Raw genomic sequence first — 18216 nt, forward strand, 5'->3', positions numbered from 1 at the left:
CCCCCCCATCCCCGTTTAAGCTCTTATTTAATGATCTTTAGTCTACAAGAGGCTTGATTTTATGGTTAGCTTAGCAGTACCTCTTGAATGGCAGTTAAAATATACCATCTCTCTCCAAATGGAAACTTAACCATGTCTCTAACACAATGGGCTTGAAGAGTACTGATGCTGGGTAACTACTTGGGAGTTTTTGTCGTGGTTTGGAACTAGTCCATGTTTTGATAGAAAAAGATGTTTTTGGAGGCGAGTGGTCAGGCTCTTGGGAAAACAAGCTACTCATTCTTCATCTGCAATAGAGGTGGAGAATTCTTCTGCTGGAGTGCTGCTGGCTGTGACTGTCTTACAGTGACCACACTGATGAAAGCAGCTTTTCAAAGTTCCTTGAAAAGCACTGTGCTATTGCACTTGTGACACTTAGAAGTTTATGGTTGCGCTAAAGTCTGGGAGTGAAATGTCTTTTTGAAATTTTAGATCAAAAGAGCAAGGCTAGAACATCAACAGGAAATAAAACATTTTTATTGAATATCTGTGTAATATGTATGTTAGTTTAACGACAATTGGAAAACTCTACTGTGGGAAGTCACTACACAAAGTGAAACAAAATATAAACCACCTCATCAAAAATGAAGGTAAAATACGGCTAAAGTTGTCAGCTCGCGGGCCACGAGCGATATGGCAGGATAAAACACCCCAAACATTTCTACAAGATACAGAGAAAACCCACACAGAGAAACACTCAAGCAGGCAGTAAATATACACAAAGGCAACTAGGATCTTTCTACAGCATCAGATTCTAATACTTCACACAGCTTTGTCAGAAAGGTACATGTGGCTTCTTTGAGGATGAAAATGTCATCTTGGTCACATGGCAGGTTCAGTCACTGAGAATCATTGTCCCTTACAAACCAGTTCTATGGTGACGTTCAGTCTGGCAGTGTAGGAAGAGAAAGCATTAAGAATACCTTAACACAACGAGTTGGTCCTGGCAGTTTGAACCTGCAGCTATCCTGAATGAACAACTGAAAAGTTGGAGACCATGAAGCTCTTATGCTGGAAAGCTGACTGTCTACTTCTTCTCTTTGGTGGGGTTTGGTCCTTAAGGTTAAGATTTGAAAGTATTCCAGCTTGATGCTTTGCATGTATGCGCCTGTTTCTATCAGAAAATGTCTCACTTGTGTTTTTTCCGTGTTTCATGTAAAAAAGAAAGAAAATGGGTCTTGCTATTCTCACTTTTGGAGGTGGGGAGAGATACAGGCCTTTTTTTTTTTAATCCACTTCTTTGCTGCTTCTTTACTCACCCAACGTACTGAAGACGTTGGTGCTTGGCCATCGCTGCATTGCCCTCTCAGGCTGTCACGCCTCCCAGAAGCAGAGCCTTGAGGGAGGCTGTGGAATTATTTTTCAGTATACAGGTCTCTGATTACTTTCATCTTTGTTTTCAGTAATTTCTTCTAGCTACAACTGATAATGTTAATGGTTAACTTCTCATGCCTCCCTCCAAAAGGTATAGCATTTCCACATTTCTGGGGTAGTTAGCATTGCTGAAAATAATGAACTCTTCAAAGCATTATAAATATATTCACAGCTTGGAAAGATAAGCGAGGGGCCTCAAAGGACAGTACATGAGATAGAAGTGATGCCCTAAATGACTTGATGAGATGGTGCAAGCTGAGATGACATGCTGGCTAGCCATAAGATGACTATCTACAGTAAAGCGGCAGGGGGGCGAGGGTGGTTGGAAATGTAGAATATTGCACAGGGCTTGACAAAATGCTGCGTGGTCAACCCATTCAGTATAGCATCCTTGTCCCCTGCATAGCTCTCCAGTTCTAAATTGGTCCATAATAACTAGAACTGCTTGTGCTACGCATTCCTTCGGCAGTGCAGTAGAAGGGAATGGCAGTATTATTACAATATCACTACGGAATAAATTGATTGCTATCCACTGAGAAAACTACATTTCTAAGCACACACGGCAGTCACAGTGATACACAGAGCAGTCTTTCAAGACTCTTATGGAATGACTAATAGCTTCATAATAGTGCCATTTACTACATAATAACATTGAAAACATTTAAAAACTCCTCCTGAAACGAGCATCTAGTATACAGAAGAGGTTGCTTCAGTTTTCTAGAACTTGTTCTTTGTTTTCACTTTTTTTTAAAGGACAAATTAAAACTTAAGTATAAATAGTATATAAAAGGTCACTAGCTGTTCTCTTTTGGCTTACTTTGAAGTGCATTTAGAACTATGGCTAAATTTTGTCATCTTCTGATGGGATTACAATACTGTCTGTTTACCATGAAACTATTTTGTATAATAAACTCACACGGCTGTGTCTAAAAAATATTCTGCATTCCTTCTAATCTGAGTTAGTATAATAAAATATTTTGTTACAAAGTCTAATGTGCAAACTCATTATAATGTGAAATCGTGGATGGAATTCACAGTATGCAAATTTTGTATAAAGGTGATAACGGAGAGCTACTCTTGTTTTCATGGCAGCAGTTCACTACTGCTGCGTCTCCCCCCTCCCTTCCCCCCTCCCTGAACAACCTCTGCAATGGTCTTTCTTTGTGTGTTAGATGAAATCGTTGCCTCCTGCAGAACTGCTTCCTCAACTTTCAATCTAAAGCCATTTCAGTCTGTTATGTGTTTGCTTTGGAATATATACAAAAAAATGATATCCTGGCTTCTGGCTACGTCTCCTTGAGGTCAGCCATGGAGCTGCTCAGATCATGCTAAGTTGCCTGTGAAAGAAGTCTACCCAATCGGATTTGCCCCTCCAAGATTCACTGTGGATGCGTAGCGTGTTAGTAGGATGGTCCAGTTGAAAGCTCAGATTTAAGTTGTCCTTTAAGATGTCAGTGTAACACTACTAGTGCCTTACAAGTTGGAATTTTTTTTTTTTCTGGAATGCAGACGATACAATAGTTACCCTATAATATATTATCAGCTCTCCTATATCTCAGTCAATTTACATAATTTAAAATAGAACATCTTATTAAAAACATCTAGATATACACAGATTAGGAAACGCTTACAACATACAAATACACAAACTAGAAATAAATTCTCAGCATACTGGTGTATATATACAACTGTGTGATACAATAAATAATTTCTGTCATGCTCTATCTACACATCATATTGCTTAAAAGAAGAGTAGATCTGGGGGCAGTGGTGAAATGAAGCGCCTTTAGAGGGCTCTCTACATTTAAATTTGTGCAAATTAAAATGGGAATTTAAAAGTACAACTGATCTGTGTCAGGAACACATGGCTGGAAATGAAAGGACCCATATTACTGAGGTATTTACAGATACTGGCTAAAGAGCACTATGTGGGCAAATGCAGAAAGGCTTTTTCTTCTTCTTCTTTTTCTTCTTCATAATTTAATTTAATTTAATTTACTTTTTGACTGCCAGCATGGCATCTACCTCCTCCTCGGGCTGTAGGGTGTGCCACTGTGCAATGGGCCGCCGGGGGTTGGCCAACATGTCTGACCAATGCCGCAGCTCCGCTCCGGTGCTGTTGTAGCCCACAAAGACTTTCCCGATGGCATCGTTCTTGCCAATCTTGTCATAGTCCAAAACAGTCACAACTATTTGCACTTTCTGCAATGAGACAGAGAAAGACCAGTGAGTGTGACAGCAAGGGGAAGGTGGGCAGGGATGAATCTTGGGACAGACAACGACAATGAAGACTTCATGAAGGAGGGTAAGTGTGTGATAGCCAGAGCAGGTTCCCACAGAGAGAAGCAAATTCAAACTTTTGTTTTTGCTTCTGGTGAGCCTTCCAAATAAAATTAAGTTCACATCCTCCCTGTTAACTTGAAACTTGCCCCCCCCCTTACATCAAAGAGCTTCATGTGGGAATCTATTTTTTTCCTTTAACAGACTACCCACCTATGGATTTTTTTTTTTGTTGTTATTGAAGACTTAGACTGCTAGAAGGCTGTAGGGCTAAGAGTGAGATCTTAAAGTAAACTAAGATCTAGGTGACTACAGATTCTGGCACTTAAGGGAAAGAAAGTGATGCGATTTAGCACATCTTTATTGTTTAAGCAAATAAGTAAAAATTAGGTAAAATTCAGAGATGGCTCTACGCCAAGTTAACATTTGCAATGGCATACTCCATTCTGTTAATTGCTTTTCTACTTCTAAATAACTCCTACCCATCTATCCAGCATGCTAATCAGTTATTTTCAGATAAAGTCAGAAGCTAGCCCTTATGGTTACTACACACATATACTCACGCATGCTCATCTGGGTGTGTGCGCATATGTGCACATCTGTAAGCATGTGTGTACACTGTGTACACTGTGTATATTCTATCTAGCTATAAAGGAGTCTAGAAATCAGGCTGCATGCTTAGGGGAGCTGGAAAGAAGTCTGAACCCCACTGTCTCGGGACTCGGAGGCAGCGGTGCTGCCTGCGACTGAGCGGCTGTTGGAGTGCCACTGCTGCTGCCGAACGGTGACCTTTGGCAAACGGGGTTACACTACTCCCACAAAATCTGCACGAGCCCATCTGTCACAGCTCACAGACAATTTTCCATTCACTCAGACTGGGGCACACTGGGAGGTGATGTTCAAGCCGGGCGTTTGCGTATGCACTCGCGTGCACACGCACACATTCCTCTCCATCAGGTCATTAATATTTGTCGAAAGAGCACAAACAGCTATTCCTTCAGTGGAGTGGTGTTCTCCCCCAACAGCACCTAAGATGTTAACAGCCTTGGGCTGATTTTACTAAACTGTAAACTCTTCTCCTTAGGGAGCTTTATTTTTAAAGATGCACATACAGTTCTTTTCCTGATTCCTTTCTACCCCACGGTAAACACACACAGCTTCTTATTCCAGTGTGAGTTTCCTGAATTGAAGGAAGAAATGTCCTGAAACACATTTCTTCCAGAAAAATATTTATTCTCGAGCACCAGGTTTTTAAATTTAAGGTTTGAAATATATGTACAATCTGGATTTCTCACAAATTTTCTCACTGTTCATTTCAGTGTTTGTAATAGGATTATATTTTAAAAATAACTGACTCTTTTAAGCATATCTGCAAGACCAGGCTCATGAGGTCTATTTTAAGAGAGTCCATTCCCTTACAAGATTGTACAATTCACAGAGCCAGAGAAAGAGATGATTCCAACAGGCACTAAAGTATTTATACAGTTGCTGATGACAAAAGCGTACATCAAACTCAAGAATCTCTCTCCCCAGAGCACTCATGATAAAAGGCAATATCCCAAAGCAAGTATTTCTAGATGCCAAAATGATGTTTCAGTGTTGCTGTTTGCAATATACTCGCTTTTAATGTTGATGGTACCTCCCCAAATGAACATTTTTGTTTTAGATGCATCGTACAATCACAGATATAAAAAGTTAGCATAAGACTATTATTTTACGGTACAAAAACAAGTTGCCTGCTGCACCTAGAAGCCTGGGGGCTAGTTACTATTGGATTTTTTTTTTTTCTGGGGTGTTAATCATAAGTCAACAATGAGCACTATAAACAAAAGTCCCTTTTCTTTGTTCTATAAAGATATAATATCAGCCTGCTCAGATGATTAACTCTGAGATGATTTTCACCTCATGATCTCTGGCTTAAACCTAGAGAGAAAGGTGAGCATCTCTTTGCCTTTATACTACACATTAAAGGAACAGCTGCACTGCAAAACCCAACAGGTGCTAGCAGAAAGCACCACCTCTGCTAATAAACACTTGGATTACCAGTTCCTTTGGCATGATTAGGTATTCCTTGGACTGAAAGGGCCTGGAGACATTGCTACCTACAGAGATAGTCTGTCTCGAAAATGGCAAAACATGTGCTCGATCTGCCTGTAGCAACAGGATTTTGCTTCCCACTGGTGTTTTCCCATTATCCTTAAGGACATCACCTTTTTTCCCCTCAAGAGCCAGAATCCATAGTCACTATTAAATTGTTGAAAATCGTAATGTTTGGCCCACTTTAAATTACATAGATGTACTGCTATTGAGCTGCTTTCCCTTCATGAGCTCTCTTGTCTTTGTTCTCCAACAATCAAGAAACTTATATAACCATTATTTTTTATTTGGCTGTGAAAGTTTGCTTAATGACTTTTACATGAATTACCCTAAAGTCACGGTGATTCTTACCATATTAAGTCTAAATAACAATTTAAATGTGTTTTTCTAATGATGAAATCACTTCAGTAACCATAAGGAAATAGCTTCTAAATATAGTCTGTTATAACTAACTCCAAAATACATTGGCATATGACCAAAGTCCATAATTACAGATTTTAAATTGGGGCTATATACTGAAGTAGACAGCTATAAAGTCATTCTAATAAACTTATTTTTTTTAAAAAAGCAAAAATTTAAACAGCTAAACCACAATACTTTTTAAAGGGCCTATATCCACCTTACAAAACTGACTTAGGATTAGAAGGCAAAATGGCCAAGTAGCTACAGAATGCACCTAGCCAGGCTAAAGCTCAGATCTGGTGACTTGAAGGTGCCCATTGCGGTTCCCCAGTCCTGTCCCTACTTGGAAATCAAGACATTTGTTGCCTCAATTGCCAGAGAGGCTTGATTTGATTCATCTCTTTTTGCCTCTGGGTCTTTGATGCTTGCTATGAGATCTTTCACAAGTAGACAGACCAGCTTTCATTAAAATCAATGTGAATTAGGCCCCACTGGATTTCCCACTTTTTGATTCCTAGAGTCCATAGACACCTGTACATGCTGTAGGGCATGAAGAAACTCTAAATGGGCTAGTCATGCATCCCAGTCACTACTCCTACTGCCTTGCCTTGTCTAGTTTTATTATCTTTGTCAGTACCAAGTCAATAAAAACCAAGCACACGGCTTTGGTTGAAATGTAGGCCTTGGCTCCCGGGCTTTTCTCCAATACAGCTGCTATCAAAATCCAAGATACAGAGTCTCAAAACCCATACCATGCTCTCATCTAATTAAGCGGGGGCTCCCAATTTGGCCCAGACCATTTAAACCCATTTAAACTTTTAAACTACAAATAGCATAGCACCTAATTTGTACCTAGACCTCTCTTACAAGCCACAAAAGGATGTAGTCCCAGACTATTCTTAATCATGGTCATTCAAACTGGGAGGCCCCAGTTTGAAAGTACACTTTCCACACACAGCTCCACCCAGAAAAGCATATTGTCTTGCTTAACAGCTCCATGGTCACGGGGCTCCATGAGCAGGTGGGAAGCCAGCATGCAGTTATTTTCTCTTCTGAGGGTATTTAAACCAATACATCTTTCCTGCAATGAGTGCTCCAACAAGTGAGCAAAATAATGAAATAGTTTAATGCTAATAGTTAGTGCTTTAAAAAAGTGGAGGAGGCCTGTACCAACTGATCTTTACATGGTTTACACTACCTAGATCAGACCAGAAACCAAAGTCTCTCCCTTTCCAAGCAAACCACCCAACTAAGAGGTTTTCTTATGCTCTGTGGCCAACCATATACTTATTATTTAGGCAGAAATGAGTGTTACACTCCCACAAGCCATAGGCACAGATGACAAGAGTACTCGTGTACAACACTGAAGATGCTATTTTAAATTCCCTTAGGGTGATGAGTGAGTCATTTACAGGTTTCCCACATGCCTCCTGAGCTTCTCTCTTGCAAGAAAAGGCTAGTCAACATCAGAAGAAGTTAAATCTCACTCACATGAGTGAGAGACGATTTGCCTCCCAGTAGCCCAAAGGAAGGTTATTGAGTCCCTGAAAAAAATTACACAATGCCTTGTCCTAGTATTTCTCACTGCTAATGCAGGAGAATTCCAGCTCACTGTGTTGACTTCTGAGGACCCTAATTTTAGGCACTGAGCTCTCCAGGAGTAGCACCTGGACAACTGCTGGTGCTCCCCAAGAGAACAGGTACTGCAATACTGACCTCTGAGAAACCCTGAGATTCAAAAATGTCTTTTTTCAGGGGATATAGGAAAACATTTTCATGGTGTGTGATGAATAAGTGAAAAAAAGTTGTGATTAAATTATGTGTTTTACTTAAGAGGGCTGCTGCAGTGCTTTCAACAAACAGGAACGATAAATACATAGGGAACACAAATTTAACTGATGATGCTAATTCATTATTTCAAATAATTTGGAGAAAATTGCTACATATGCCTTTTCTTTCATCCTTATACTTTTTTGCTGGCATATTCCTTCTCTGTCTCCCTGTGGATTTATTTTTTGCAGAACCCATTTCTGTTAACAGAAAATGTCAGTTATCCATTTCTCACTGATGAATCAAAACTTCATAAGTACTGTGCATTTTATCATTTCCCTCTTGAAGCAGTCACACTCATCTAATGTAGCACAGGGCTGGCACCTAGGTGCTAATGAAGGCACGCACACGTGATAATTAACAAGATTCCTGTTAAATATTTATAAGGGCTGAGAAATGGAATGCAGAGAGAAGACAAAACACTGTTTGACATTACCTGAATTTGCTCGAATGGTACTTCAAAGCTGAAAGACTCGTTGTAGTAGGGATTCAGAGTGTTCTTTTTAATTGTAGTCTTTTTCTTCTTCAGCCTCTTACCATTCTGCATCAGATGGATCTTCACATAGGGATCTAAGTAATCAAGAAAAGAAGTAGAGCTAAGAAGGGCAGTTCAGTGTGTTTTCTACAGATTTTAATCCCACACGTTTAAGAGTCGATGAAAAAAAAAAAGAAAAAGAAAAACCTTTAGCAACAAACAGCTTGTATTTAAAGAAAGATCTAATTTCCACTATAGAAAACCTCCTGTACGATTGCGAAGTGTTCCTGATGGAAAAAGGTACAAAACATTAATTGCATTATCTCCTTAACATCACAAAGGAGGGGTAAATCCCCACCTAACTTTGTTCTGTAGCTCATTAACCATCCTGGAAATGTTTTGACTTTAACATCATTTATTTACTGCAAACACTTCTTAGCAATGGGGCTGTGGGGTGGTGTTCCCAGGAGCGGTGAGCGCTGCAGAACGCAGGCCCGGTGGGCACTGGGCTCAGGTGGCCAGATGCCCTGCAACAGCCTGGCCACGCTTCACATCGCTGCTGGGGCAGGAGCTGCAGTGCCATCTTCCCATCCTCTGACCTCCCTGAAGGGCTCCAACTGACACAGCTCAGTGTCCATGGGCCTGGCACCTGGCCAGACTGCATGGCAGGAAGGAATTTCGCCCCTTAAATACCAGTTCTCTATCCTAGTGCTACATGCAGCCAGAGTAAGGTGCAGGCCATGATATTGGTATAAATTATGAATTGGTTTTGCTACTCTCCGTTGAATTCCCATTGCTGTTTCTGGTGGCTAAGTAACAGAACTAATATGGTACCTAATCAGGTATTCTGTGTGCAAGCAAAACTCTCATGGACATTACTGCCATGAAGTGTTATCTCAGGGGTTATACTTTCAACAGAAATTTTCCCTGCTTAAAAGAATAGTGCTGCCAGCCCTTAATCTGTCACAAGAGCCATGTTCCTGTCTAGAGAATGGATGAGCAGTTCTTCTTCTATGATGGTATTAATTAGCAGTACCTTCACTGAGCTCAGTTATTTTTCTGTTTAGGCCAACCATGAAGCACCACCTGAGGCATCTCAAGCTTATCCTTTTTAACAACCTGTATGGTACTGTCACCAAAATTTGGGTAAGTACCTCTCTTCACTTCAGGCCACTGAACTGTGATGCCTTAACCAGGCAGAAGGCTAGCATGAGTGAGCTGGTATGAGGTGCCAGCCAGCCAAAAGTCATCTGTGGCATAAATTAAGAGAGCCTGAATGCAAACTATCAAAGGAAAGGGCTTCTCCTTTCCCTCCTGAATAAAGGATGGGGCTACAGAAGAATGACAAATGAACACTGAAATTAAATATTATCACTCTAAGCTAACCATGCTTTATGACTCTACAATGAAATTCGTGTTCAGAATGTCTGAGAAGAGTAATTGCATTCTGCTACAGTCAAAATATGCCTTACTGTGGAAGACCTAGGAGTTCAGGACAGTTAAGTTACTGGAGTGACTTGATCATGGTCTACAGTACCTCTGAAGGGAGCCTAATTTTGACAGTGGACTCCGCAAGACTGCAAACAAGTTCTAACTGCAAACAAGTGTATAATAAGATGCAATGGCTGTGAGAAGAAACTAGACAAGTCTAACTTAGAAAAAGTCATGTACTTTAGTAGTAAGACTGAAACAGCTGGGATAGCTTCTCAGTGTTTGTGGTGAACTCTGCTACAGAGGGTTAAGATTCCTTCTCCCTCAAAAGACTCAAGTTCAAATAGAAATTAGATCTGGGCAGGTTTACGCTTGGGGCTAGACAGGGGATTGCAAGGGTTCCTTTTGGCTGCACAATGTATGAATTAAGGAGTATCATGTGAAGAGCAGAAATGCCAGCAAAAAGCCAACAGAGTTCTCTTCTTTCTGAATACTGAGTTCACCATCACTGCATACAGGATTTGAAGGTGGGAAACAGGTAAATCTGGACTCTTTCAACATAGGTGATGCTTAAGAAAAGCCCATATACCTTACTACTTTTGCTGAGGCTCCATGCTGAATGCACAATTGTTTTGGCATGCAAAATGACGTTTTAGGTATAGCAAATACATAGCAAATAAATTCAGTACTCAAGGAACCAGTGGTAGAGTGTTAAGATATGGAAATGAGATAAGATGCTGTTAAAATATAATTTCAGCAACTAAAGTGAGCTGGGAGGCTAACAGTGCAGTAATACATTATTATTAAGGGGATTAAAACTGAAGAGTTCTAATAAAATAAATGCAGTCGATATTAGTCAATCCCTTACTGATCTGTGCTCGTGCACAGACACTATACACAGATTTGATGATTATTCATATGCCCACAAGGAACTGTACAGTAATGATTTATACAGCAATGCAGATATATTCCTATCTTGATAAACATTCCATATTTGGAAAAAAAAAATAATTTAACTTAGAATTCAAGTGTATGTGAATGCTCGGGGTCTATGTGCACATTCACTTTAAATGATTTGGTTCTATTGACTTTCTACATTTTCTGTCTTCAGGCTGCTCTTAGAGCAAAATCTGACCCCAGAATACTCGTGGCCACAGGACAAGGCCCAGAAGCTAGGTTTCTGTGGTTTCTTTTTCATGTCCTGATCAGCTGCTTAAGTTTGTGTGTCTGGGGATTTGAAATAGACTCAGTCCAATGCCAGTTTTTTTAGTAGGAAAAATGCAAGTAATAGCAGATTGCCATGGCAGTGCAGAACTGTCAGTGGCAGAGGTCCCAACTGGAGCACAGAAGGGGACATATCATATGAATCAACATCCTTATTATTTTTTACCCAAGGGTAAAATTTTCATGCCAAACCAAACAGAAATTGAATATCACCTAACTGAAACCATGGTTCTTCTTTTCTAGTTTCAGAGGAAAGTATTAAGTTTATTCATCACAAAACCACTGAAAATCAGAACAGGGTGTCCAGCTCAGTAAGTGGATGGGCCATTAGAGATTTTAAATGAGTTTCTTCTTAGATTGTACATCCACTTCCTGTTTCTTGAAGTATCCCAGTCTTATCTAATTCTCCCCTCTTCATTCTTCTGTCTCTCATATATGAGCCCCTCCACCAGTTAAATTATCTTCAGTTACACTCTCTCATATCCCATGACATTATCTCTAACTCCCTCAACTCTCCAGTAATCTATTTGCTTGCGAACTACACAGACAACCTGATACCTAAGCACAGACTTTACTGCAACTTCATGAATAAATCTCTGAAAAAGACAGATTCTCTCCCACCAAATAATGGGAGTTGAACTGCTTGAAGTCAATTATTGGAAGGGAGGATAATCAAAAGAAAGCAGAACCTCCGGGAAGTGCCAGTCTCCAGTGATTTTTCTGAGATAAGGTTTAGTGCTAATGGAAACTTTTCTTCTCTCTACTTGCAACATAACCTCAGTGCTGTCACCATTACTCATGCTGAGTAATACTTTAATATGTAAATAGTCTCACTGAATAAGTGAGACTACTAAGGATGACAGAACTGATATTACAGGCCAGCAATGATGAATTGTCTCGTAAGTGTATAGCCTGGGCATAAAAGGCAGAATTCTTTTGACCAAGTAGAAATTTCTACATCTGATGCCAGTGAAAATAAATATGCATTTCTCTTTATGTACTCTGGACAGTTATCTCATTACAGAGTAAACATCTGTCTTTGTTCAAATAAATTGCATTCCAAAATATTTATTTCTCTCCACAGATACAAGACAACCTATTCACTTTCACGTAAACAGTTATACTGAAGAAATTTCAACTTAGAAGAGGTGAATATCACTCTGTTTTTCCCTCCAGTTTTATTCCTTTCAAGTAAATGTGGATTTTGATCCACATTACATCCACAGGTATCTATGGATGGACCCTACCCATCTATTGGGAAGAAGGGATGTTGCATCCAGAGCACTATGGATGTCCCTCTGCTAAAGGGGACAGAAAGGCTGTGTGTCCCTTGCTTAATAATTCATGTTAAGCAATAAAATTCTGCTATTTATTCCCTCATTAATGGTCTAGCCATGAATGCTAAAAAGATGTAAATTTCATAACTAATTGTGCATTGTAGATTTTACAACAACATCTCAAGGGAGACCAGCTGACACTTTCTGTTTTCCTGAAGTTTGCAGTAAGATGCCAATACATTATTTCAAGGATAATTGAAATGGTATGTAATAGCAGGTAAAGACTTCTGAGTCATTTGGACTGAGAGGCATATATACACAATTAGAACCCTCTTAAAATAATGATTAGGTCATCATCATCATATTGTAGATAAGATGCACTTAGAGGTTTTAAAAAAGCAAACTTTACAGCTGAAAGAAAATACTACAACTCAAAAGAAGAAAATCGTGGTTAATGACACTATCTGAGGAAAAAGTGGAACTTGAGAATGACTGCCTGTCAGTGGATTTTAAGATGAAAAATTTGCTATAGGGATCAGTAGTTAATGAAAAATCATTTTCCAGCTAGGTAGGAAAGCATTCAGTACAAAAATTTCCAATTGTATGGATCTTCAGCAGAAATGTGTCAACAACGTACTCAGCTTGGGGATGGTTTTACTACAATGGTTTATTCTGAATGCAAACAGAAGGATGGTGCCCATCTTTGTTAAATATTTGTAAGACTTCTGTAATCTAATCAAAATATGAAAAGCAAGCACCTAGAAAGTTGACAAATTTGAAAAATGCTGTAGGGATAACACTGGAATTGTTTGGGTGTGCAATTGCAGTCCTGAGCCTACGTGTCGGGGGAAGCCTAACAGTTTATAGAGAAAAATCCCACACAGCTCTGTGCAGTGGGATCAGAGAAAACCCTCTACAAGCCTTGAGTAAGCCTAACATGATTAATACGAAAAAACCTGAGCCAGAACAAACTAGTCATAAATACAATTGAATAAAGTTTCGTACGACAAAACACTGTAATAAGAAGATGTTCTCAACTCAAATGCAGAAATCAAAAAGAAACACGGTGCCAGAATTGCCTCCAGCTGTATTTTTGCCTTCAAAATGTTCAGGGTAACTGGGTGCTAATTAGCACACGCTTTTCCCATCAGAAGAGAATTTATGCCAAACTCATGCCAAAGCACACATCACTGACATTTAGAGCAAAGGTGGCAGCAGACAGAATCACAGTTGACTTTCCATTCCAGGAAGCAGAATGAATTCCTAAAGAGCTCAGAAATCGATCCAATAAGTGAAGAAAATCAGGTTTGGAAATGCAGCCCTATAAAGGGCTCTGAAAAGGCAGCTAGGACAGAGGTGACTTGCAGGGTGGATGGTAGGTTCCATGTTAAGGAGCCATAATCCCTCTCATCCTGCAACAGGGCAAGAAGCTGTAAAGCCAAGGAAAGGCCAAGTCAGAGCCTTAGACCAGAGCAGAGGCAGCACGAGATTCCATATTGCACCCTTAACCTGCTCTTACTCCATGCAAACACCCTTCAGACAAAGCGGTTTTGGCTACAGGAGCAGGCAGCGGGGAGAACAGCAATTTTATACAGTTTTATACAACTTTATTTTCTACAGACACTGCACCAGGGATGAAGACCTGCATGCTCGCTTCTGCCTTCAGAGAGCGACAGCAGTGGTTGCCACAGCTGTGCTATGGAAAGCAGCGGGGCTCTGCTCTTGGAGCAAAACAGGATGAACTTCCCTAGGAGTTCCCAGAGATTTTCTGCTTTTTCCCAAGGATCATGGGACATGCTCCCTTGGTGGGCATATAAACACTTCTCTCCCAAGAGAGGGATGATTCACATGATGCCTGTAGCGTCCAGGCCATGGATAATTTGCCCTGACTTTTTTTTCTTCTGTTTATTCATGTATGGATGAGAGGGGATAATTAAAGTCTCTGAAATAATGAGCTTAGAGTGATATTGTGCCTGGATTGTCTAAACTAGTATTTTTCAGATGGATGGAAAGCTTTGAATGGGAAGGAAAGCCAGAGGGGGAAAAATGTGTTATCTGGGGAAGAATCAATATAAGGTACAATTACTAAGAAGGAGTACGAGTGCTACGGTACATTCTAGATTGCATAAAAGTTATAGTTTATATTCATTGACACAAGCTGTTGGGCCTTCTACCTTCCTCCACAAATGAGCAAATTAAAGTTGGAACATTATTTTTAAGGAGCAGCTGATGTCTCAAGGGAAAAACTGGAAAACATTCTCATTAGAAACAATTCTCTCAGCATAAAATACAGGGTTTGTGAGGTTTTTTTCTTATCACATTTCCTTGAAAACAGGATTGTTAATTTTTTAAAAAAAGTTTATTTGCTACATAATGTCCAATCCTCAGCTAATGTTGCTATTTAGATAATCTCATCATAGTTTCCATAACCCTACCATGCTAATTACTTGATGTTATGGGCCAAATCTTTAGCTGTAGCCAGTACTCGATCAAAACCCAAGGGAAAGATAGGTTCCTGTGTAGTGTCTATGCCAGTCCTGACCCCAGCAAAACACTTTTAAAAATCACTTTAATAAGCGGGCTGAGGATCGAGTGGTGTGCCTGGGAGATTCTCCCAACACCACCCAGTAGTGTATTGGCCATGAATGGAGTTGAGTAATTGCAAGATGGGCTGCCAGAGTGGCCCTGAGATCTGCAAACAGTTGAGTTAAAAAGACTCGTATTATCCTTGCTAACATCTGTCTATGCCCCGTGGGTGGGCTGCTCCAGATGCAGAGCACATGCACACACAGAGTACACTGCCCATCAGGCCCTTTCTTGCTCATATTATATATCACATTGTAACAAGTTAGATGACTTTGGATTATATATTTCCATCAGGGTCTTTAAAAGAAGATGCTGTAAGACTGGGTAATTTATAAATGAAAAAAATTGTAATTTCATCTTCAATAACATTAGACAGATTGTCATAGGAATAATGGATTCCAATAATCCATTTATAGTGGGGAAGAAGTGGTTGGTATTTATAAAAACTAACACTAGCCTGCCTATAATGAAAAAAGTTAAATGCAGAGTGTAGCAAAGCAGTCTGAAAATAGCAGCTCTTCACTGTTATGCAGTTAGATGAATATCAAGTTGTTACCAAAGTGCTGAATTCAGAGAACCAGGGAGCCTTGGGAAGAAGGAGGTGTTGTAAAAGTGACAGCAAGGCAACGATGCCCTCACTCGAGAATCCCAAACTGAGATTGCTAAACATGGGGAGCTGACAGCGGAAACAGAAATGTTCACAGTAGCCTGAGGGTTACTCAGCCAGCGCTTGAGTCTGCAGTTCCACCCCTAGCACTTCCAACTGGAACATCACAACAAATGTTACGGTGCCAGATGGGGAAAGTAGCAGAAAACTGAAAAAAAAAAAAAAAAAACCAAAAAAAAAAGCCAAATGTGTAATTTGTTGTGTGTCTCACCCTGTTGCATGTGGAAGTCATCTATACAGTAACAGGAATCGTAGCAGGATTTGCTTACAGGATGAACCTTAATGATTTATTACAGGTTCATCCATAGCTGGTCCCTAATGTTTGAAAAGCATCTTATTAAGGTCAAGATTTCACCTTTTAACCTGGACCTCGAGGAACTTTTTGGTTTCCCCACGGGGACATTGGTTTTGAAGTGTTGCCTTTGAAAAAGAAAAGTCCTAAAAGAAAACAAAAAAAAAAAAAAAACAAACCAAAAAAAAAAGCCACCAAAACTTGTTTAAAACCAGCACAAATCATACTTATGAGCTTATGATTAAGTTTACTGCCAGAGCGGGGGCAGCAGATCTGTCTCTCTTGCATCCAAGCAGTTCATTTCAGCAGTTCCACACAGGCAAAACAAACAGTTTTATAAAGCACAGCAAATGTGGGCTGCACCAACAAGAAAACGCACCTTGAGTTTTGGCTGTGAGTAAACACACAATACTCCTGTGGAAAAGCAGAGCAACTCAACCAAGCACTTTGTGAATGTGATGACATGGAAACTACAAGCATCAAAGCAGTAAACGTGGCTCCCCAGCATTCACACCAAAAGAACTGACTGCTTATGGAGCTTGAATATAGTTAGGAGGGGGAAAGACAGCATGGCATTTTAAAACTTTAACATGCTGGAGAAGGGCACCTGCAATCTTAGATAACAAATAAAGAAATAAAAATGCATACTGTAATGTGTCATGTTTGTATACAAACAGAAAGAATACAATAGCAACTAAGACGAGGGAGGTATTAACATCAAATGGTGGAAAGGTATTAACTGGGGATGCTGATACAGACAGACTCTGCAGTACAGGAATTCAGACAGAAACCAAAGCAAACTGGCAATACTCTAGGCAGCAAATTCTGGCAGACTGCTGAGTTTGAATTTATATAATGCCATTTGATGATACAGAGAACAAATTAATTAAATTTACATTTATTAAATTGGTGGCACTGAAAATACCAGAAAATAATACACCGAAGCTTAAAAAGATTCAAAATGCTGTCCTCAAGTGAACTGAGGAGGAGGGAGGGTGGAATAAACATTGACTGAGGAATAATGACAGACAGAAGAGTGGAGAGAGAGAAACAGAAGCACATCATATAGAAAAACCCAAACAATCCAAGGTTAAAGAGCAGACTGTGTGAGACGTTTTAGCAGAAAAAAAAACAGGAGCCGGGTGCATAATGATGTATCCTGCTGGACTGTTTGTACCTCAAAGCCCTCCTGGCTCTGGCTGGCTATCTAACAGGGCCATGCAGAAAGGGGTGCCAGTATTTGGGGCGGGGGGCAGAACAGCCCTACCTCACTCTCAGGCACATGTTGCCACAATTCAAAAATCAGGCTGAAAATGCGAGCACGTGAGGAGCATCAGGTGGCAAAGGCTGGAGGGTGTGTGGAAGGGCCAGACACCTGGGTGGGAAGCTGCTGCAACCTGCCTGGAAAATGTGTGATGGAGAGGAATTCTGCTTCACCTTTCTAAGTCTCCACTGTTTTCCTACAGCTGTGCTAGCTTAGAATCTTTTGTATGTATCTATTTAGGGGTTTTGTTCTTATCTATTTTGTAAAACAAAATAAAGCAATTAAACACTGGCTTTTTTCTCCCCATCCTTCTGCTGATAGCCAAGAGGTTAAACTGCTAATTATTGAGTGAGGAAACGTTTTTCAGACCTTTCCGTTGGCTGAAGGGATCTGAACCCCTATTTTCCACTGCTCAGGAGACAAGGTATAAGATATGAGAAACAAGTTCTGGGTCTGCTCTGCTGTGAAGAACGTTGGTGTGCTACTATCAATTACTCAGTGGTACAAAGGCTAATGCCAGGTCTCCTTTCTTCAACATGAGTGCCCTTGCCCACCTTGCCTGTGTATGATCATCATCTTTGGGTCTCTGTCATATAAAATATGCTCTCCTGTGGTTATTTGCTGCAAATAGCTATTTGCCTGTGCCCTGGATGATGGCGGAAAGGTGCCATTCCTAATTTTGGAATCCTCACAGGTGATGCTGCTGGGTGGTGGTGTAACTATCAAGATTTCAGAGGATTTGACTGAAAGAAACCCAAGGGGGTTACACATGTTGGTTAGTCAAGAATTTCTATTTGATGTTTCTCTGTGCTTCCAGGCTTAAAGACCCAGAATGACTGTCCTGAGGAAGATTACTGTGCCACACAGAGACAAGGGCAAGGACAGACAACAAAAGTAACTGGAAGAAAGCCAAAAAAGGGATTTATTTCATGTAGTGAAAGGCTGTCCTCATAGAAAGAGCTGATTGAAAGGAAGATC

General features: G+C 40.2%; 1 protein-coding gene across 3 annotated transcripts in view; it reads right to left on the reverse strand.

Annotated features, from left to right (window-relative positions):
* Nucleotides 1–494: 494 nt before the first annotated feature.
* The window catches only part of SYT1 (synaptotagmin 1), a 273905-nt gene continuing 256183 nt past the window's right edge, over nt 495–18216 (reverse strand). For all 3 annotated transcript variants that reach the window (XM_014964042.1, XM_014964043.1, XM_014964041.1), the window contains 2 exons: nt 8459–8592; nt 495–3615 (listed from right to left, as the gene is read on the reverse strand). In XM_014964042.1, coding sequence (XP_014819528.1) covers nt 3409–3615; nt 8459–8592 — 341 coding nt within the window. In that variant the 3' untranslated portion in view covers nt 495–3408. The remainder of the gene's footprint in view (nt 3616–8458; nt 8593–18216) is intronic.

This window comes from Calidris pugnax, unplaced genomic scaffold, assembly GCF_001431845.1.
Source record: "Calidris pugnax isolate Ruff unplaced genomic scaffold, ASM143184v1 scaffold44, whole genome shotgun sequence".
In the NCBI taxonomy this organism is placed as follows: Eukaryota; Metazoa; Chordata; class Aves; order Charadriiformes; family Scolopacidae; genus Calidris; species Calidris pugnax.